The sequence below is a fragment of the Polyodon spathula genome, chromosome 6 (genome assembly GCF_017654505.1).
Source record: "Polyodon spathula isolate WHYD16114869_AA chromosome 6, ASM1765450v1, whole genome shotgun sequence".
Classification (NCBI taxonomy): Eukaryota; Metazoa; Chordata; class Actinopteri; order Acipenseriformes; family Polyodontidae; genus Polyodon; species Polyodon spathula.
This window is the reverse complement of record NC_054539.1, coordinates 17591934-17613760: the sequence shown is the minus strand read 5'-3', so window position 1 is coordinate 17613760 and position 21827 is coordinate 17591934. Positions and strand designations below refer to the sequence as shown.

Here is a 21827-nt window from a genome sequence, read left to right as displayed (position 1 = left end):
TGTTAGATTTCCCCCCTCCTGGAACTTTTTGGTTCAGGCCCGTTGTTATTCCCTGTGCGTTTTTGCAGGCTTCACCAGACAAGTTTTGGGAAGGAATGTAAACTTTGGGGTTCTAGTCAGTGCCATTGCTTGTAAGAAAAGAAAAAAAAAACAAAACAAAAACACATGAAAGATGGAACGATATCGTTTCTGAAGTTGGACGTCGCTTTCCCCTGGGAGAATATTTTTGTATCTGTTGTTTACTTGAAGCGTGTGGGTGTCTTCACTGGATATACGAATCATGAATAGTTGAAGCAACGCATGGTAATAGATTTCAGGACAGATACAGTGTTGTCTGCTTCTGGGGTGCGTGTTTTTATTTTCATGTGTCTGCTCTGAGACTGTCTAAGTCAGGCAAGGAAAGTAATGGAGGGTGATCAAGGTACCTCCAGCCCAGAGCCCCAGTTAGACAACAAGGTGCCTGACAACTTCTCTAAGCTATGGACCGATGTCATGGGCATGCTGGTAAGTCTGTGGGTCATTTGGGATCGGGATGGGGGAGGGGAGTGGAGGCAGGAAGAGTACAGTCATATGAGTCAGCCTCTTCACTCATGTGTTACCAAAAGGGTTTCAGTTGCCCATTTAGGATTTGACTGATAGGGCATGGTGACATGCGAAGACATTCAGCCAAGGCGTCTTAAAAAATGGCTACAATTGCCATTTGAATTAAAACGGGATTGAAAAACGTGTACATTTATATTGTGGACTACGTCTCCTCAGACTGGAAATTGGTGCTACGTCCAGAGATTGAAAATGGTATGTGCTTACACTTTATTTAAAAATATTGTCGCGGGGATACAAAATGAGCATTTTGTAAATGTTCACTAATCCGGGAATGAAGTCCGTGCCAAGATCTGTGCAAATAAAGAGAAACACGCTGAATGTGAAAAATGATGTTAAAACTTGTTGATGCCGTGCTGTGCTGCGAGTGCGCGTTGTGCATGTGGGAATGTAATACGTAAGGATGGGTTGCTGAGGAGGTTTCACTAGCTAGCACTACAACTACATTATTTAGACTTAATTGCAAATATTACAGTGTCACAGTTCAGAAGTTTCTTTTTAGATTTTAACTGATGTTGCTGAGTTTATGCATTTACGGTAATAAAAATAAATAAATACAAACAAAAAAAACGCCAAACCAATTCGAACCCGTGGTGCATATTTTCAAGTCAGTAGCCTACATTATTATTTTTTTATACAAAACTATTCTGTTAGTTTGCCTTTATTACCGTTGTACAATAATTCAAATTAGTCTAATCAGTTCTTAAGGTTATTTGTTGGCGAGCTATAAGTTTATTTAGTTTATAGGTTTATTATTATTTAGCAATTGATGAAGAGTCTTGTTTTCAGTCGAACATGACGTTAGGTGGTTAAGTATTTTTCCAGGTGTCTGAAGTAAACCTGCCACAAATATATAACGAGAAAGTTGTCAGACTAATTATACGGGGTTAAGGGCTGTGTGTCTGTTTTAGAAATACAAAGCAACTCCCTTGTTGACAGCCGGTCTCGGGAGTGTGTTTTTCCATTGCGTTGAAGCTTATATGGTGACCAGAAGCCTACTGTTTCATAACATCATTGTTTTAATGTATCTCTTCAGTTTCAGCTAATCGAAGCATTCTTAATGTGTACTTGCAACATCAGCCTCCAAAAATGCCACGAATAGCCAATTCCCAGTAGCAGTAGAGTTTAGATGCATTCTTGTGTATTGGAGCTGTTTTGCATGTGGGCAATCTGTTTGTGTTCCAGCAGGCAAGTTAAAAGAGAACTGAGGAGTCCTTTGTCCAGGCTGAACTCCAATAAGCACGCATGGGGGGGTGGGGGGGTGGTGGTAGTGGACTGGCCAATGATTGGGCCACCCCCATATAGTGTTATTTTATTATTAAGCATGTTTAAATAATGACCCTGGTAAAGTAAAACTTTGATATTTTAGTTGCAAAAGTTAATAGACATAGATTATTTCTATTATATTTTTAAGGGTAATTTCATGAAAATAGTGTAACAGACAAAGTCAATGATTTTTGTGGTGATTGGCCTGGCTTCATAGGTAGGAGTTTGATAAAGTTTCAAAGTCTTGCCAGTGATATTGATGATTTGTCAGTTTAACAAACATTACATTTGAATGGAAAGGGCTTGTAGGATGCAGCATTTCATTTTACTTGACCCTTCTGATGCTTCCTGTGACTGAGAGGCCAGATGTAGTTAACAGTGAATAATAACTAGGCTTTGTAGAATAATTTGTGTAGTGGTAGGCTGTGATGGACTACAACTAAGGCCTGATCGGTGGAGGATTCTTTATGTAGATTTGATTATAATTGAATAATGGTTATTACTTCTTTCAAATGCTATGTTTGTATGTGTTAGGGACAAAACAGGTATGGTACTACTTTAGTTGGTCAACTTAATCTGCTATTCGGACTGTTACCACTAAAAACAACTTTTAAATTGAGTTACCAGTACTGGAAATACTGTAGTTAGATGTGCTCATTTCGAGACTAAAAGTTTATAGAATTTAAATAGATTACTGTTGTTGGAGGGACTATTGCTTTAGCATAAACAGTACAGGTAAAACCAATGCTGTCTGGAACGGGAATGGGACCCTAACCCTTGTGCATCAGGCATTTCACCAAACATCACTCTCATGCTCACTTTGTTCAGTTAATCCTTTAGGGGCTAATCGTCTTTTTAATGGTTTCAAGACAGTATCTAGTGAAAGCAGGTATTATGGCTTCAGAGTTACTCAATTTATAATGCTTGTAGTTTTTATTTTTTGAGTGGTTGCATCACATCTGGAATTACCAAAGTTATGGACTGGTTTAGCTAATAATGAACCTGTGCCAAACCATATCATTTGATGTTTCTGTTTGTTCAGTTTAGATATTCATTTAATTTGTGTTTACTGGGTGTAATTTGTCTATATTTGGCAAAGTATAACTAGAGAATGGTGTTTTGTGCTAAGCAGTCATGTTTTGAAATAGTGTTGTAAAATTATTTTTATAAAATGTGTGAGTAATTAAATCCATTGAAGAAAGAAAGAATTTGATAGAAAGATTAATGGCCTTTGAAGTTGCGCCATTTGTCATCAGTTTTTTTGTTTGTTGGAGCACATAAATCTGTGAAAGTAGCATGACCTCTGCTATAAGTTTTCTGTTCATACATTTCTGAAACGCACATGCGCAGACTTTTGCATCCCATCCATAAGATACTAAACAGTCAGTTGTGAACACAAAGGCTTAAAAACCCAGGGCCGTGCATTTTGGAACATTTAAACTCTGTGTTATATCATAGTTTAAACAATCTCTGTCTGTGTATAGGTAAACATATGAATACAGACACTTTTCTTTATGCTAGTATATACTAACAGTAGACCGTTCCTATTACAACGAGGCAAGGTTCTAAGCAGTGTTTTGTTGCCTTCATCTACATGTGTTTTCATCTTTTTCTGCATTCTAATAAAAGGATCGCTGTGCCTTAAGTGAAGATTTACTACAGTACATATTGTGGTCTCAGTAAACAATCCACAGAATTATAAGAAAGTATTTTTTGTTTGCATTTTTTTTTCTGCATTACTGCTGCTTGCAATTGCTTTGGTCACTGTACAGTAGTCTCCGGGTAAGAGAACCCCCCTCGTGAAGCAGACGAAGTGTTCTTCCATCCAAAGTGTTCTCTAAGACAGAGTTGACCACCAGACACAATGTGAATCAGTAAATAAATGTGTATTACCTGTCATGATGCACTTGCATCAATATATGAAATGAACTGAATACGTATATGTGTGTTAATAAACTATAATAATCAAGTAGCAGACAAACTAACATTAATAAACTAACTGTCAAACTAAATTCTCACACCAATTGACACACCAAGCAGCAATATATGAGACATGCACATTATTTAACAGAATGGTGAAGCAACTCACCAGAACGGGAAACATCAAATCGCTCGGCGACTTCTGTCTGATTCAGGTTTTTTTCAAGAGCTCGAACAATCTAACTTTTTGCAGCAAGAGAAACAGCGGCGCATCTTGCCGTTTTGTTTGCATGCCATTTTGTAGCAATGAGGAGCACTCTGGAAATCAAAATACAAATGAGTCAGTGATATGACTCCTGTTCTGGAAAGATTTAATAAGCCAATCTGTGTGCCTCAAGACACTGTCGCTTTTGAAAAGACTGAGTAAACCATTTAAATTTCAGTTTGATAATACTCAGTTATCAGGTTATAAAACACCAATACTGTATCATTTGTGAACGAATCACTATAAGTGTCAAGAAGGTTTTCTTTTAAGCGAAGTTCCTGTTTAGCCGGAGCATTTAAAATGGGAAAAATCAGTTTCACCACAAGGGTGTTCCCTTGGGCAAAGTGTTCTCTTGGGAGGTGTTCCGCAGAGGCCTCAGCACTTGTACAGTCAGAAGATGCTGACTGCTTAGCAAGAAAACTTCTGATTGACTACTGCTTTGCCACATTGTCAGACACTGGTCTGGCGCCAGAAATGTCAAAAAGTAAATATCCTTCTTAATATTAAGTTAGCCAAATATGAGGCTTAATGATGCCACCTACAGGACTGGAGCATGCTATTCCAGAACAGTTTTTTTTAAACAAGGAAGTACTTTAAGGTCATTTTGCTGCAATGTGAAAGATTACCATGAATGTGCACGTCTGCACCCATTTCCCATTCTGTACATCCCGTGAACAGAAGACATATTAAATGAATTTATTTTGCATCTAGGATGCAAAATGTTTGAAATACAGAAATATTTATTTAAAATGAATATAAGGAGAGACTTTCCCGCAGTTCCACTTACAAGTTTGTTTTCAAAGCCACGAACAGCCATGTGATTGTTTTGCAATTTCCACTTTGAAAATGCATTACTTTAGATTCTGTAACTAGCCTACTTTTACAAATCTTTTGGTGGACTAGTTTTGAGAAATATTGACATTGTCGACATTCTACTTCTACTCAACCATACATTGTGAGGTAAATCTATAATAAACTAAGTGGTTGATTGACGCAACCTGCACCCAGCCAGGATAATCCACAGATTAATTTAGTAGAGCATTTTGTAGTGCTAGGGAACTGGATTGTATTAACCACCTATCTATGGTTATGCTAATATTACCACTATAAATAAGTGGTTGATGTAATCCAGGTAGATTCTGTCGTACTGCAAAATTCTCCTAAAAAATCCAGCAGTTGCTTATCCCAGCAAAAAGTCAAGAAGACCAGTGTTCCGGCTAGTAATGCCATATTCGAGGAACTGTTCAGTGTAAAGTGTCATACAAGAAATACTGCTTCTGTGTCTTGTTTAAGTTGTAAAAATACATTAAGTGGATGTAGTTCACATTAAGAACATAAAGAGACTTTCCTGTGTTCAGTACAGGAAAACCATGATAATTTATTAGCACTGATGTGAGAGCAATGTGTGTTTGAGTAATGCTCTGCATTTCCATGTAGTGCTATAAAATATGAAATTCCTCCACCCTAACAAAATCTCACCAAAGTAAGTTACTAAACCAATTGTTTTGTCTGTTTCATTTTTATTGTTTGTGTCTCCATAACTAAGAAAGAAATAAGTATATATATATATATATATATATATATATATATATATATATATATATATATATATATATATATATATATATATATAACACACACTGAGTGTACAAAACATTAGGAACAACTTCCTAATATTGAGTTGCACCCCCTTTTGCCCTCAGAACAGCTTCAGTTCGTCAGCGCATGGACTGCAAGGTGTCGAAAGAGTTCCACTATGTTGACTCCAATGCTTCCCACAGTTGTGTCGTTGGCTGGTAGTGGATCTCTACTCCGAATAGCTCATTCCATCTCATCCCATAGATGCTCAATTGGATTGATATCTGGTGACTAGGCAGGCCACTTCAGTAAGCTGAATTCACTGTCATGTTCGTGGAACCATTCCTGGACAATCCTAGCCTTGTGGCATGGGGCATTGTCCTGCTGAAAAAATCTATTAGCAGATGGATACACTGCTGCCATGAAGGGATGCACCTGATTGGCAATGATGTTCAGATATCCTGTGGCATTCAAACATTGCTCCACTTTTATCAAGGGGCCCAATGTGTGCCATGGAAACACACCCCACCACCACCACCACCAGCCTGCAATGTTGACACGCAGCATGATGGAGGAATGTACTCGTGGTTTTCTTGGTACCCTAGTCCTCCCATTAGCGGGATTCATCAGACCAGGCAATGTTTTTCCAATCTTCCAGTGTCCAGTGTTTTCGTTCCTTAGCCCACTGCAACCACAGTTTCTTATGTTTTTTTGAAAGAAGTGGAACTCTGTTAGGTCGTTGGCTGCCATACCCCATTCGTGTCAAGGTACGATGAGTTGTGCATTCTTTCATGGGTCTTTCGGCACCAATGTTGTACTGGACTGTCAGTTGACTAACTGTAGCCCGTCTGTTGCTCTGCACATTTTGTGTCAACCTCCTTTGGCCTCTTTCATCAATGAGCCGTTTTCGACCACTGGCCTGCCGTTGGCTGGATGTCCTTTGGGTGGTGGACCATCGTTGATACACACGGCAAACTGCTGATTGTGAAAAACCCAGCAGCGTTGCAGTCTCTGACACACTCAAACCGGCGTGCCTGGCAACTACTACCATTCCCCGTTCAAAGGCACTTAAATCTTTTGTCTTGCCCATTTACCCTCTGAATAGCACACATACACAATCCATGTCTCAATTGTGTCGAGGCTTAAAAATCCTTCTTTAACCTGTCTCCCCTTCATCTACACTGATTGAAGTGAATTTAACAGGCTACATCAATAAGGGATCATAGCTTTCACCTTGATTCACCTTGTCAGTCTATTTCAAGGATTCAGGGAAAAAGCAGGTGTTCCTAATGTTTTGTACACTCAGTGTGTGTGTGTGTGTGTGTGTGTGTCAGTCAATATATATATATATATATATATATATATATATATATATATATATATAAATAAAATGTGTGTGGATTATGATTGGTCGCCACTGTTGACACCATGGCTCTGATGCACAGTTTGGTCTGAATTTAAGTATGTGCACATGTGTTTAGTGCAGTGCACAGTTTGCTAAACTCAAACACTTTTGTTTACTATACATTTTTCCTTTTTTTTTGTCAATGCTGTTCAAATTGTGTAATCTGCAAATTAACACATGCTTCTGCGTACAGTACTCCTTTCAATAAATCAACAACAAAAACTGTCCACTACTTTCTCTTAAGTTAGATCTCTCACATTTACCTGTCAGTACGGTACAATCCTGCAATTGCCATTAAGGTAAAATTGACCAGTTTGAGGTAATTGTGACAATGGGTGAAAAAAATCAGATTCAAACAAAAATACCTTTTAAACAAATGTTTACAACATGATGCAAGAAAATGCTAGCCTATATAAATAACAGTTTTAGTGACGATTGCCCGTCTTGGCATGTTATAAGTCTCTAAAATGTGTCAAGAAGTAAAGCAGATTTCTTTTTTCTTTTTCTTTTTTTTTTTTTTTGGTTAACATCGTACCCAGCTTTACATACAACCACTTTCCTTGCTGTTGGTCTTTAAAAGCCACTTTTGTCTCAGCAGTATTAACGATTCCTTGGAAGGAATGGTCCGAATTAACACTGCTGCCCTGTAAACAGTTTTTTTTCCATTTTCCTTTGTGTGAGGTTTTATTACAACTGATGTTTTGAGTTGAGGATACCACAGAGGCATTTAGTGTTGTGAAGATAGAATTATACAGTTGAGCAATACGGCACGGGAGGGCATGGTTTGTGTTGGATAGTGTCACTTCTTGGTGTGTTGTTAGGCACGTGATGCAGTTGATTCCCTGCAACCAACCAAGAAGTGACAATATCCAGCACAACACATGCACTCAAGTGTACAAGTGATTTATAAACATTTTATAAAAAAGAAAGGAGAAGTCTATATAGTTTCTAAAGATTTATTAACATTTTGAGATGTAACCTTCCACAACAGAAAATAGTCCCTATGAACTAAAAATAAAATTCAAGTAAAACATTTTCCTTTTTTTTTGTTTCAGTAAAAGCAATACATTTTTTTATTAATAAAGACTTTAAATAACTGTAAAAACCTTGCTTAGCTGTATATCTGTGAGGTGCCTGCCTTCCTGCATATTCTAGGTAATGTTGTTACCAGGTAATTCACTCCCATTGGCTTTAGAGTATACCAAACAGCGTAACAGTTTAAGGTGCTATATTGGGATGAAGATTATTAATTAAGTAATTCATTTTGTCAAATTGTGTTTTTTTCAGAAAACCGGTCATTTCGAATTTTTTTCGAGCACGTCAATGCTACGTTTTTGTACCTGTGTGTGGTAGTAAAGGAGAAGAGAGACAGTGAAGAAAGGCGAGAGTCGGACGGTTAAGACATTGCGTGTAGTAATGCAAATACTGTCGAAAAATATAAAAATATCCACAGTTAAAAAATTGATCTGGCAACTGAATCTGACCGAAGTTACAGAAAATGACTGGTGTGTAAAATAAAATACCAAAACAGCGTCTTCTCTAAAATAGCAAACTGGTTTGTAGTGCAAATTAACACAAACCAGAAGATATGACAAGACATCTTGATGTCTTTTAGTGTCTTCCATGACAGCAGGTATTTTGACAGGTATTTTCTTTGATTTTGCTGGTGCAGTGATACATGAATAGCACAGGTGCAGTGATTTGCCTTTGTTTCTAAGTAGTTCTTAATTGTGACATTGCGCTGGATATTGTAATGGCTTGGAACACAGATGGACTAATCAGAATGCAGCCTTCTAACAATCCTTTTATAAAGAGCTATTTATGCACATAGAGCATGCTTGTACTTTTCAAACAGATCTGCATAATATTAATGTCCCCCTTATGTTCTTGCAAGTGCAGTCCAATATAAACTAGTGTTTTTTTTTTTTTTCTATCAATGGTCTTCTGGGACCAGATGTTTCCTCAGGGCACTCATCTTATTGAAGGTCTGGCCGAAGGTTTGCTGTAACTGACATACACAGCGTTTACAGAAAACTGTAACAAACTGTAAATGAGGTGGCTTCAAATGAATACTTACTGAAAAGTATGTTGTGAACCTATTTATGGCTGCTTTTGTTGAGATTCTGGGTATCAAATTTAGTTTTTGATTGTATAAATGACAATATTGTTTGGAACAGCCAGATTCAGATGTGGGAGGAATGTGTGTCGGGCTTTGGTTTGTGCATATTTAGACACTGAGTTCAACAGATGTTTGTAACTGGCATTTAAAAAGATAATTTCACGGTTTTGGACATAGATGTACTGTATGCAGACAATGATTAAGTTCTTTCTGGAATACGATGGGTTAAAAAAAAATTATACTATACCAACAATATTGCACAGAAGAATGCCTACAAGGTGTATTGTATTCAGAATGCTTTGAGCATATTGTTTCTTAAACATTAAAGCATGGAAGGTTGGATACAGTTCTGTTTAAGGCTTTTGGCAGGAACGCAGCGGCAAAAACTCTGTTTAAAAAGCTGATGCTCAAATTTCAAAGGCTGTTGTTTACTGAGCTATAGAAAACTACTGTTTTTTCTGCTGCTCATTCACCGTATTATACAGTAGACATACTTGAGGGACAGGGTGTGGCCTGTTAAATGATTCAGTGAATTAAAACACAATGTAATATAATATAAATGTGCATCTTAGGCACCACAACAGTGGTAAAGATACCTGGTAGGTCTTGGCTGCAGGTTCTTGCAAAACTTCTACCTTGTGGCTTCTTTGGAAGGCAGTGAGCATTGCTGCATTGTCAGTGTGTTTTATTTATTTTAACTTTTTTATAAGGTAAGCTGACTTCTTTACAACCGAATGCCACTTTAGGTGAATCCTGAACTGCAGCATTTACACATTTCAGATACACTAGTGTGGTAGCGAGGCTAGTGCAGGTTGGGTATGTTGGATAAAACAGGTCTGAGTTGTTAGTACAGTTCTAAACGGACAGTGAGTTCTATTATTTACATGGTGAACTAGAACGAAAACCAAACAAACCAACCTAACTTCACTTTGAAGTACTAACTAACACAGAAAGGTTCCCTATCTAATACAGGACAGCTAAGGCGTTTACCAGCAACAAAATACAATCCGTTTTTTCACTTGCGTATATCAAGATTCCAAAAACACACAGTTTTACACTATAACCACCTCCTTAGCAACCCACAACATCTTTGAATAAAGGACAGCTTTTATCCCTGTGATGCAAACATTCCAGCCAATCAACACAACATTAACAATTAGTGATCATTTAAAACAAGGGTGCACAGCTGTTCCTCATTTGTAGGCTAAGTGGCTTCTGGGAATTGTAATTTTTAAAAGGATTATCAACTGCCTGAGGGCCCTACTGGTCTGCTCACTGCCATTACACTTTATGGGGAACAATGTTTTAATCATTCTGACATATTTACCACTAGTGACTTTACCACACTAGTTAAGTTTATCAAGTACTCTGGACCAAAGAGTTCATGCAGTCCTGAAATATGTGACAATGAAGGTACAAGTTATTTACTTTTTAAACTGTCACATCAGCAAGAAAAAAAAAAAAAAACACTGAGAATGAGTGTCTGGTAATTCTGTTGCTTGGAGCAATTTTCCAATTCTTGCCTCCCCACTGGCACTCCCACTAACCACTCCCGAATGCCTTGGGACTCTCAGCGTGGTGCCTGCAACACACTGCAGATACACAGGCTCAGCTCACCTTAGCTCTCCTCTCTGGCAGTACGTATCCATCAAAGAACAATGCTGTTCCACATGCATCGTTAAGCCCTACAATGCAGGATTGAGGTACGGTAACTGTGCTCTTATTATTACTGAACAAGAGGCCCAGGCATGACTGCAGCTAACTGGACATCAAATTGGTACCTGACTTTTGAAGCTAAAATCTTTTGGCAGGTTATTTAACTATTTAATTATAGCAAGGCATGTCATTCCAGCTCAAGTGGACCTCCATTTGTTATTTGATACATTGAAACAAACAAAAAAAAAGTTCCAAGGTACGGTAGGGTTTGAGTGTGTACAGGCGGTGAGCTGTGTACAGTAACTCCTGTCTTACATTGTCAGAACATGTGTAAAGGCGGTTAAAATTGTCATTTTGGACTTTAACCAAATGTAATTGTATGCTGTTCGTATACAAGACTACCTAATGTAATGCCAGTGAGCTACTATAGTCTTTTGATTGTTTGCTTTTAAAAAAAAAAATTCTGCAGAATACTATGTGTGGAATTGTGAAACATTTTCCAATTTCACCGTGACCTTTTTGAAAACTAAAAGTGAAGATAAAATTAAAATGAAATCAATAAACTCTTGTTTCTCATTGGACAGGTTTGTGTCAAATCTTGAAAGACATTTGAAAAGAAAAGCAGTGGTGTAAAGACCTGCCAGGAGTATTGTAGTGTTGGCTGGGTCTCCAAATAAGTGTTTCATTTTTAAATAGCACTCAGTTCCATATTTAAAAGCAATGTTTTCACAGGCTGCAAAACTCCCTGTTTATGGAAGGCCAGACGATAAGCTCAGCGCTGTGGGATGGACAACGCCCAAGTTTCCGTCCTCTGTCTGTGGCGCCCTTGTCTTTTACAGCATAGCAGATTTTCCCCGGAAACCTTCCTAAAAAGGATGGGCTACAGTCAGCACCTCCATATTTCTTCCCCACCCCCATTACATTCTCTTTCCTTGCATAGCTTAGCTGCCACTGTGCCTGGACTGTTCAGTACTTTGTTAAAATATTGTTTAAATATCTAGCCAATGTGTAGTTACATTTTAAAACTGTAACACATTTCTTCAGAAACAACTGGAAATATTGTTCTTTTGTGGTATAATTGCAACTGAATAATAATGGTCGGACAACTCGCAAGCTTATTGGCTAAAAAAAAATAATCTGTGGTTCCCCAAAAACCTAACATGCACCAAAGCACTAAATAAAAAGCACAATTCAACATTTTCTGACACACTATCTGGTAATTCCATCTGTGTTTCTGTTCAATCTTTTTTTTTTTTCCCCCAATGTTTTTTTGCAGCCAATGGGTATTGTGCATTTCCTTAGATCAGGTGAGCACAGCTGACTAATGACAGATCAGGATGTTGTCATGAAGGTGTACAGGCAGTCTGGAAGTGGCAGTGGTAGCCAAATGTATTATTGCTATGAATATGGACAATTAATCATACATTATGGCTTTTATCCTACAAGAATCTGCACTGGTTAAATACCTTTGTATACTGTTGTACCCAGAGCTATACCGATCATTGATGGTGCCCTGTGCAAGATCCAGCACCCCCACCCACCCACCACACCCAGAACTTGCAGTCTGCGAATAATAAAATAAATTTAAAAAGGGTTCAAAATCGTTGTAAATGTCAAATGGAGTGCACTAATAGAAACAAAACTTAGACCCTACAAATGTACTTTTCTTGCCTTCAGTGATACAAAGTCATTGATGACATGGTCAGACAGTTGACCTATGTAAATTATTCAAAACTTGAGGATATTCCGCCCACAAATTAGAAAAAGCTTGGTATCAACACTGCAGGACATCTCTCAAAATGACACACTGTCCTTTGACAGCACAGTCAATACAATACAGCAAAGGAACGCTTTCAGTTCTTTAAATAAGACAAGTCCTCAAAATGACCACAATATAGCATACACACTAATAGGGTACATCCAATCGAATAAATATGATTGCTGCATTCTAAACCGTAAAAAAAAGAAAGAAGACTACAGGACGCAAATAAAAACGAAAGCATAAATAAACTGACAATGTTAGTCTTATGTTTGTGCCCTACATACAATATAATATCCCAAAACTCTTACAATAATACATATAAAGAGCATACAGAAACAAGCAATAAAATCCATACAATTAAAAGAAAGAAAGAAAATCAGACAAAATAGCAGGTCACAAATAAAAAATGAACATGACAAAATGTATGCAATAAAATAAAGAATGGAAGGCTTTATATTGTAGCCTAATAAAAACAGGTGTACTGTGTATTTGTAAACGCTGATGTGACATCCCTTTGTATTATAAGCTTTCTCAGTTATTTTCAGCAAATTGAGATGCAGGATCGATGAGGAAGGCGCTGCCTGTTGAGTGCTATTTGGTTTGTCAGTTTTGGAAGGAAAACAAAACAACGTCAGCTATTGTACTCATTTTTACTAAGTTTATTTTAGATATGTCATAACTGAATCAACACGTTATGTGGTAAATTTATTTAAAAAAAATTAAAATGCAATTGCCCTTTAAAAAACAGTTGCTATGTCAAATTCAGTTCCCGATGCCGCTTGTTTAATTTCAGTAGGCTACTGTTTAGCCAGAGAACACATGCAGACACGGTACAAGGAAAACATGCGTCGGGAACATTAAACATTAAATGTATTGGTGAGAAATAAAATAGGCTACTGTCAAGATAAATAAATGAAGATGAAAAAGTGTGAGAAATGGCGTTTCACCCCAGAGTCTAATGGTTATAATTCATTTTTTCTGGTATGTGGTCGCATTTTTCAAACAATAGTGCAAAACAACTACTTGGCGACACGCTGAAGCCGTGCTGCTCAGACCCCAACATTTGATATGAACTAAAGGTCTTGTTTGCGGCTTCTGGAAAATCGCATGAGCAAAAACGTGGCTGCGTGTAGTGTTCAGTTTTTCAGATTGATAGCGAAAAGTGTAGCCTCACTTTACCATTCCCAACAGTGTAGCCCCACTTTACCAAACGCTAAATAAATCACCTGTGGAACAAGAGCACACCTGTAAACCAAGCTTTAGTATTAAAATGCTAACTTCCAAAGTCGCATGGATTAAAATGTTATTTTCCACATTATAGAAGCAAATAACAAGTTGTTTAAGTTTCAAAGTAGTACCCTTAATCCATCCCTGAAAATAAATGTGGTTCCCATTTCAATTGATCTTACTCGTAGACATAGACCAATTGAGATGGGTATACTGTTTGGCTGAATGGAACTGAATTTTAACATTGGTCAGTTTATAAACACACACTCTCACAAACTTGGAGAGAGGAGGTACCTATGGAAATAATACATGGCAACAGGTGCATATAAGTATAGTTGGGTAGATAGGTCCCTGTGCTTAAAGCACCGAATTATTTAGCATGCCACTTTGAATTTTAAATACTTTTTGCTTTTGGACTTCACCCAGTGGGGCTGTATTGCTTTATAACAATGGGGAATTGGAGTTTTATCAAGTATGGCAAAGTTGTGCCTATGAGTTGTTTTGTCGCTGTAAGAATTTTCATGGTTTATTCACACAAAGGATTTAATAAAATTAGTATGTTAAAGAAAAAAATAAAATCTTGAAACAGTCAGACCCTCTTCAGGAAATATGTTTTCCTAGATTAAGAAGTGTGAACAGACAAGCAATATGTGTTTATGCAAACAATGTAATGCCAGTCGGTTTCCTGTTTTTACACAGAATTGTTTTTAAAATACATTTTTAAGTTGTCTCAAAGAAATGATTTTATAACTTGTCTGAGGGCAGAAACCTAAAGGAAAATCACAACCTAGTTATCTGTGAGTTCTAAACCCCAAACTTTTTCTGGGTTGATTTTTAGCATTTCAAGAGTGTTGCGTGCTGAACTGTTATTAGTAAGTTCATATTCCATTGTGGTATAGGCTGGAGGAATGTTTTGCTAATTAACTGGCCTGCATTCATAGCTGGCATAGTTCCCTGGAAACTGCCAGTAATCAGCCATGTATTTAATCAGCAGCTGGATGCAAGTGGAAGGGCTGGTGTGGCATCTTGTCAGCGACTCCTTCAGCAGATAAATAAACTAGCTTTCCACAGCTGTACGAGGCTCGGATATAAAAACCTATTCATACATGATGGCAGATTTGTATAGTCTGCTGGGTGCTACAGAGAGCCAATATTTGATCAGGTCTCCTTAATGTTTTTTATGATTTAAACTTGGCAAAACCAGAATCATTATCTGGCAAAGTCAACACAAAATCTTTGCTTAATTTTATCCTCCAATGTACTACAACCAACTTACTGATTTATTTATGTATGTATGTATTTATTTATTTATTTATTTTTCCAGGGGGCGATGACATTATGACCCATAATAAAAACAGAAAGGGTGATTGCAACCCGTACCATGCAATTTCTGTTGTTGCACAAACAACCCATCGCATAATTTAGTGTGGCCTCTCTTGTGTCTTTATATATTATTGTTATATGTACAGTGCTTTATTGTAGAAAACTAACATATTAAATGGAAAATAAAGCATCTGACTTACTGTAAAAGATTGGCCTACAGTGGCTTGCGAAAGTATTGACCCCCCTTTGGCATTTTTCCTATTTTGTTGCCTTACAACCTGGAATTTAAAATTTATTTTTTGGGGGTTTGTATCATTTGATTTACAGAACATGCCTACCACTTTGAAGATGCAAAATATTTTTTATTGTGAAACAAACAAAAAAACAGAAAACTTGAGCGTGCATAAGTATTCACCCCCCCAAAGTCAATACTTTGTAGAGCCACCTTTTGCAGCAATTACAGCTGCAAGTCTCTTGGGGTATGTATCTGTAAGCTTGGCACATCTAGCCACTGGGATTTTTGTCCATTCTCCAAGGCAAAACTGCTCCAGCTCCTTCAAGTTGGATGGGTTCTGCTGGTGTACAGCAATCTTTAAGTCATACCACAGATTCTCAATTGGATTGAGGTCTGGGCTTTGACTAGGCCATACCAAGACATTTAAATGTTTCCCCTTAAACCACTCGAGTGTTGCTTTAGCAGTACGCATAGGGTCATTGTCCTGCTGGAAGGTGAACCTCCGTCCCAGTCTCAAATCTCTGGAAGACTGAAACAGGTTTCCCTCAAGAATTTCCCTGTATTTAGCGCCATCCATCATTCCTTCAATTCTGACCAGTTTCCCAGTCCCTGCCGATGAAAAACATCCCCACAGCATGATGCTGCCACCACCATGCTTCACTGTGGGGATGGTGTTCTTGGGGTGATGGGAGGTGTTGGGTTTGCGCCAGACATAGCGTTTTCCTTGATGGCCAAAAAGCTCAAGTTTAGTCTCATCTGACCAGAGTACCTTCTTCCATATGTTTGGGGAGTCTCCCACATGCCTTTTGGCGAACACCAAACGTGTTTGATTATTTTTTTCTTTAAGCAATGGCTTTTTTCTGGCCACTCTTCCATAAAGCCCAGCTCTGTGGAGTGTATGGCTTAAAGTGGTCCTATGGACAGATACTCCAATCTCCGCTGTGGAGCTTTCCAGCTCCTTCAGGGTTATATTTGGTCTCTTTGTTGCCTCTCTGATTAATGCCCTCCTTGCCTGATCCGTGAGTTTTGGTGGGCGGTCGTCTCTTGCCAGGTTTGTTGTGTTGCCATATTCTTTCCATTTTTTAATAATTGCTTTAATGGTGCTCCGTGGGATGTTCAAAGTTTCGGATATTTTTATTCGGATATCATGTGACACTTAGATTGCACACAGGTGGACTTTATTTAACTAATTATGTGACTTCTGAAGGTAATTGGTTGCACCAGATCTTATTTAGAGGCTTAATAGCAAAGGGGGTGAATACATATGCACGCACCACTTTTCCGTTATTTATTTTTTAGAATTTTTTTAAACAAGTTATTTTTTTCATTTCACTTCACCAATTTTGACTATTTTGTGTATGTCCATTACATGGAATCCAAATAAAAATCAATTTTAATTTCAGGTTGTAAGGCAACAAAATAGGAAAAATGCCAAGGGGGGGGTCAATACTTTTGCAAGCCACTGTATATCTTTACATGTTTTTTTTTTTTTTTTTTAAGAAGTCATGGGAGAGCTTAGTTGCACCTTTTATGTTGAAAATCTGCAGGTGCTGGTCAGAGAATTTGAGTATAGGTGTAAAACCTGCAAAGTAGGGGAGCCGTTTATCTATTGTTTCTAAATACCTATCCACCCTGAGAAATGACCACATGACCCTGGCTTTTGCTACATTAACCAGTAAGTAGTCTAAGCCTAACCCATCTCCAGTAGGCATGTTAATTTTGAACAAGCAGTGTGTCTGACATACTTAACCCTGGTACTCGAGGAGTGGAAAAACTCCCATTGTATAGCAGCTTAGAGTAAGTGTTCTGAAACATATAGTGTTACACGTCCCCACGTATTGCTACAACTGTTTAAATAACATACCTGCCATTTTTCTTTTTAATATTAACATCCTGACAACTTTTTAGACTTCTAACTTTAAAGTCTGTTTCAAAGCTCTTTTAGAAATGTCCGCTGTAGTGCACTAATAGTATAAGGATTGTTGTCCACATTGTGAGACAGGTAACACAGCGATACCGATCCATGAAGTGGTACGGAACAGAAAAGCCAGAGCACTAGTTATGTTTTTTGTTTTTTTTTTCCTTGCAGTGATTTAGAACAGATCACAAAACCCAGTGCACTAGAGCGGCCATTTTCAAAAGAGCTTTAAAACAGACTTTAAAGCTATAAGTGTAAAGTTATAAAGATGTTAACAGTGAAAATAAAAATGACAGGTATGTTACTTAAGAAGTTGTAGCAACAAGTGGAGACCTATAACGCTATATTTTGTCAGAACCCCACTACTTGCTTTTTAAGCTATTACAGGTACCTTTGAGTTTAGACACCCCTGAGCCTCTGATTACTTTTGAGACCTGAACTTTTGTCAAAGTTGGGACAGCTGCAGGGGAAATTCACAAAGCCATTTTCTCCACATGTGGCATTAGGGGGGGGAGGGGGGGACCCTTTGAAGTTTCAAAACTTGAAGTGAACAACTCGGTTTAGTTCAAGGGCTCTGGTATTCTTAAGTTGTTTGTTAATTGTTTCGTAATGTTATTTTTATTTTTCAGAGAGAAAATAGCGTTACGACACTTTAACAAAGGCTTGGTGAATTTCTCCCTTTTTGAAACTACGATAGAAAAGCTTTCCATTATAAGGGACAACATGTGCATCACTGAACAGCTGCCAGCAGGCCTCTTAGTGCTCTGTAATGTGGAACCATTGAAAACTGATTGATATGTTTGTTATCAGAAGTTGCTGTTTATGTTTGCTGACTGTAGTAACAATAAGTAAATAGATTTTTTATTTTTATTGCACGGTTTCCCCCAGTTAGGATTGTAGGTGATGGGGGGATTAATTTTAGAAGGGCATTTAACAGCCCAAGTATCCCCAGTAACTATCACATTCATTACTTTTTACTGTGTTGATATTTCAACATATATGTAAACTCATGCAGCAGTACGAGTAAACCATTAGCATGTGTCCTGACCAAAGGCATGAGGCACCTTCTTTATGTTTCATGTATGGAACTTTATTAGCCGTCAGCATTATGGAATTTGAATGGTTAAAGCAGTGTGTGTATTTAATATTTTTTGTATAATGTATGTAATGTCTCAAGGTTCAATTAAATGTTACCTTGTGACAGATATTTCAACATCCCAAGCTTTATAGGAATGCTTAGCACATCTGCCTGTGCTGGGGCATGTGTGTAACAGTGCATAACAACAGGAACTCTGTGCAGTCACAAATTGTGCCCAAAACAAACTGAATTGTTTTAGATGAATTTCTGGGAAATGACAGGATTTGTATTTCATAAGTCAGGACAGGAGATCACGCTTTGCTGAGTGTGTGCAAGGGCAGTTCATGCAAGGATGCAGCTATGTCAGTGAGAGGGAAGATACCATGGTTTGTGGATGCGATGCCTAGTAGGAAAAAAAAATCAGTTCTGCCAACTATTTAAAATGAGTCGTGATATGGGATTGTGCCCAGATCTTACTCATTCTTGCAATGTAAAGGAATTGTAGGTGTACTTTGTGTAGGTGGTAACTGAGACAACATATGGCAATTTGGTTGATCAGTACAATGTGTAATGAATGTATGTTGTTAGTCTTAACGGCATATGAAAAGCCTTTGTTTTAACAAGGGCATTTTGTGAAATGCCAGATTTAAAGTATGCAAGGTTTGTAATTCAGCAGTTTGAATGGTTTCTTCTTTGGCACCTGTGTCCAGTGTACAATTAAAATCTGATGTGTGTTTGTGTGTTTTTTTTTTTTTTTTTTTGTAATTATTATTTTATGAACAAAACGGTTTAGTCTGAATGTGTTTTAGGAAAAAGTCCATCCAAGTGTTCTGCCACTGAACAGATTTCGTTTTTTTAAATATATTTGGAAAGTTTAATCTCTTCTGGCCGCTGACCAGCTGTACCGTGCTCTGTCTTCTCTCTCTAGGATGGTTCATTGGGAAACATTGATGACCTGGCCCAGCAGTACTCTGAGTATTACAACACCTGTTTCAGCGACGTATGTGAGAGGATGGAGGAGCTACGCAGACGGAGAGTGTCTCAGGAAATTGACGTGGTAAGAAAAGGATCCTTGTGACTATTGTGAAAATCAATCCCCAGATTCCAGTGCATTTTTTAGAGAATTTGCTCACACAGCTGTACTTATACAGTACATGGCAGCTTATATGGAAATAGATTGGAACGAGGAAAGTATGGTATTTATAACGGAGAGAATTTGTTTGAACTCAGTAGGGCAATGTGCCACTGTAAACACAACCTGTAAAATATTATATGGGTGAACATACTTGTACTGCGAGATATTTCAGTCTTGTTTACATTTTTCCAAAATTGGTGTGGTGCTGTATATAAGCTTTAATAATACACAACAAAACAACAAGCAAACTTTTTCCCATGCTTGCATGTAGGTTTTCAATATCGTAATGTTTTAAACAGAGCTCTTTTGTACAGGCATCTGTGTTTTGAGGCCGTGGGACAGAAAATAAAACACCAGTAAGAAGGAACAAAGCTACCTTTTTTAGTTTTTTAATGAAATCCAAATTCTAATGTAATAAAACTATTCTGAGTTTTCCCACCCGCTCAGCGGTTGACACTGGTCATGGATCCAACCCGAAAACGTGCCCAGCCATTTAAAGTGGAGATGCAGACAGAATACACACTCTGCTCACATTGTATTAAGAAATAAATAAATAAAAATAAACTAGCCATTTTGTTCCCCCAGTGTTGCCTATTGTAGATGAAAAGATGTAATCCTATTATAATCACTGGGTCTATGTCATGCCATTCAGTGAGGGTCTGTCTTTAGTGGTAAAGTGGCACACTAGACAAAAATGACTATATACTGATAAGTAAATTGATGGAGCTCAGCTGTAAAGCTGGATAGGTAAAACAGTTATGAGAATCATCAGCTGTGGGGGGGTTCTCTAGTGAATGAGTGTGTTTGATGGAAAATAAGCAACCAAGTGGATGATTTTCACCAAGAACAGATTGGAAATGCCCAGTTTCTGTTTATTTAAATGAATTCCAGGTTTTCAAGTGAGTTAGTCTTGCATCTTGGGAAATAATTAAATACTGATCATGCCAAAAGTTAAAATTACATTGTTCCCAGATACAAAAAGTGGTTTCACTGTTAAGACGACTTTAAAAATAGAAAAACGGTCAGCCTTGCTGTTTTCAAAATTTCAATTATTTTTCCTTCCTGGAGTTGTTTTGGAAAAAAATGCAGTCAATGCAATAGTGCACCGTCAGTAGGCAAAGAGGCATATTTAGTCTAACAGCAGGTTTTGAATGTTAAGTAAACTTAATTTAGGACTCGGTGGGAACTCTGGTTACTGGAACACAAAAGAATAAATCCCAAAATTCCAATGTGTTTTAAATACATTCTCCCACTGCCTATTGTTCGTCTAATTTACATATATCTGGGGGGATTCCAAAGTGCCACTCAAATGCTGGGCTAATCTATAAAAGATTACTAAGCAGGCAGACTAAATACACAAACCTCATTAGAGATGGCTCCAGTAAATGCCTTTGACTTTGAGAGGAGGAGTTGTTTATAACTGTATTTGTTTCGCAGTACATATACATGGAGGGTATAAAGAAAACACATTATGAAAAAGGCACAGTAAACAGTATGTGTATTTTATTGTAACTAACCGGATCCCTTGATATGTGCTCATGAAGAATTTTCCACATCGTGTGAGAGGGCACCGGGCCCTCATATCATAATGGTAGTAGTAATTATTTGTAACGGGATCAATGCAAGTTATATAAGAAGAAGAAGAAAAAAAAAAAAGTAAAACCAGCCATCTGGTTTCTTTAGACTGTGCACCGGGCTTGAAAGAAAAGCAGGAAGACTCCTTGTTTATTTGAATATGTTTCAACAGAAGAGTATATTCAAATGTGTTGCAGCTTATCATCAGGAAGCAGCATTCACACAGTCAAAGACAGGCATGTTACATAAAACAGAAACTCTGTACAACAGGTGTATGCTTGATAGCATTAATCATAAAAGCTATTTGGCAGATTGGAATAAAATCCTGCAACACTTTCCTTAAAATGGTTTAACTTGCGTCTCGAGTGAAGAGAAGACCACATTAATCTCTGTAGCACGACACAATGCTGAGTGCTAAAACTGTAGGAAGGAACAACCTGTTTTAGTCTGTAAATCTTAGATTATATCTAGGTCTCCTGTTAGGCGTTTTATTAATTTAATTTTTTCAGCTATTTTTTTTTTTTGGGGGGGGGGGGGGGCTTTTGCTTTTTGCTTTTTATGTACTGTATGAGATTACTGTTTACTGTTTTCTGTTACTTCCCAAAATGCTTTTACTTTTTTTCCTGGCACAATATGTATAGTAACTTGACAGTACTTGCACACTAGTTGTACCTTCTTTCCTTTGCTGTCTTTTGCAACAAAATCCTTGTGGTCCGGGCATATTCTTCTGGGATTTTTTGTGCGTCTAGGCATTTATTTAATTAA

The 21827-nt window shown here is 37.7% G+C and overlaps 1 protein-coding gene across 5 annotated transcripts in view; it reads left to right on the top strand.

Moving 5' to 3' along the window:
* Positions 1 to 21827, top strand: part of LOC121316947 (SAM and SH3 domain-containing protein 1-like) — a 330556-nt gene that overhangs the window by 259263 nt on the left and 49466 nt on the right. For 3 of the 5 annotated variants that reach the window (XM_041252344.1, XM_041252345.1, XM_041252348.1), the window contains exon 2: positions 19281 to 19409. In XM_041252344.1, the coding sequence (XP_041108278.1) occupies positions 19281 to 19409 (129 nt within the window). Of the gene's footprint in view, positions 1 to 69; positions 505 to 546; positions 796 to 19280; positions 19410 to 21827 lie in introns of those variants that run through there. The other 2 variants (XM_041252346.1, XM_041252347.1) reach the window with 2 other exon arrangements.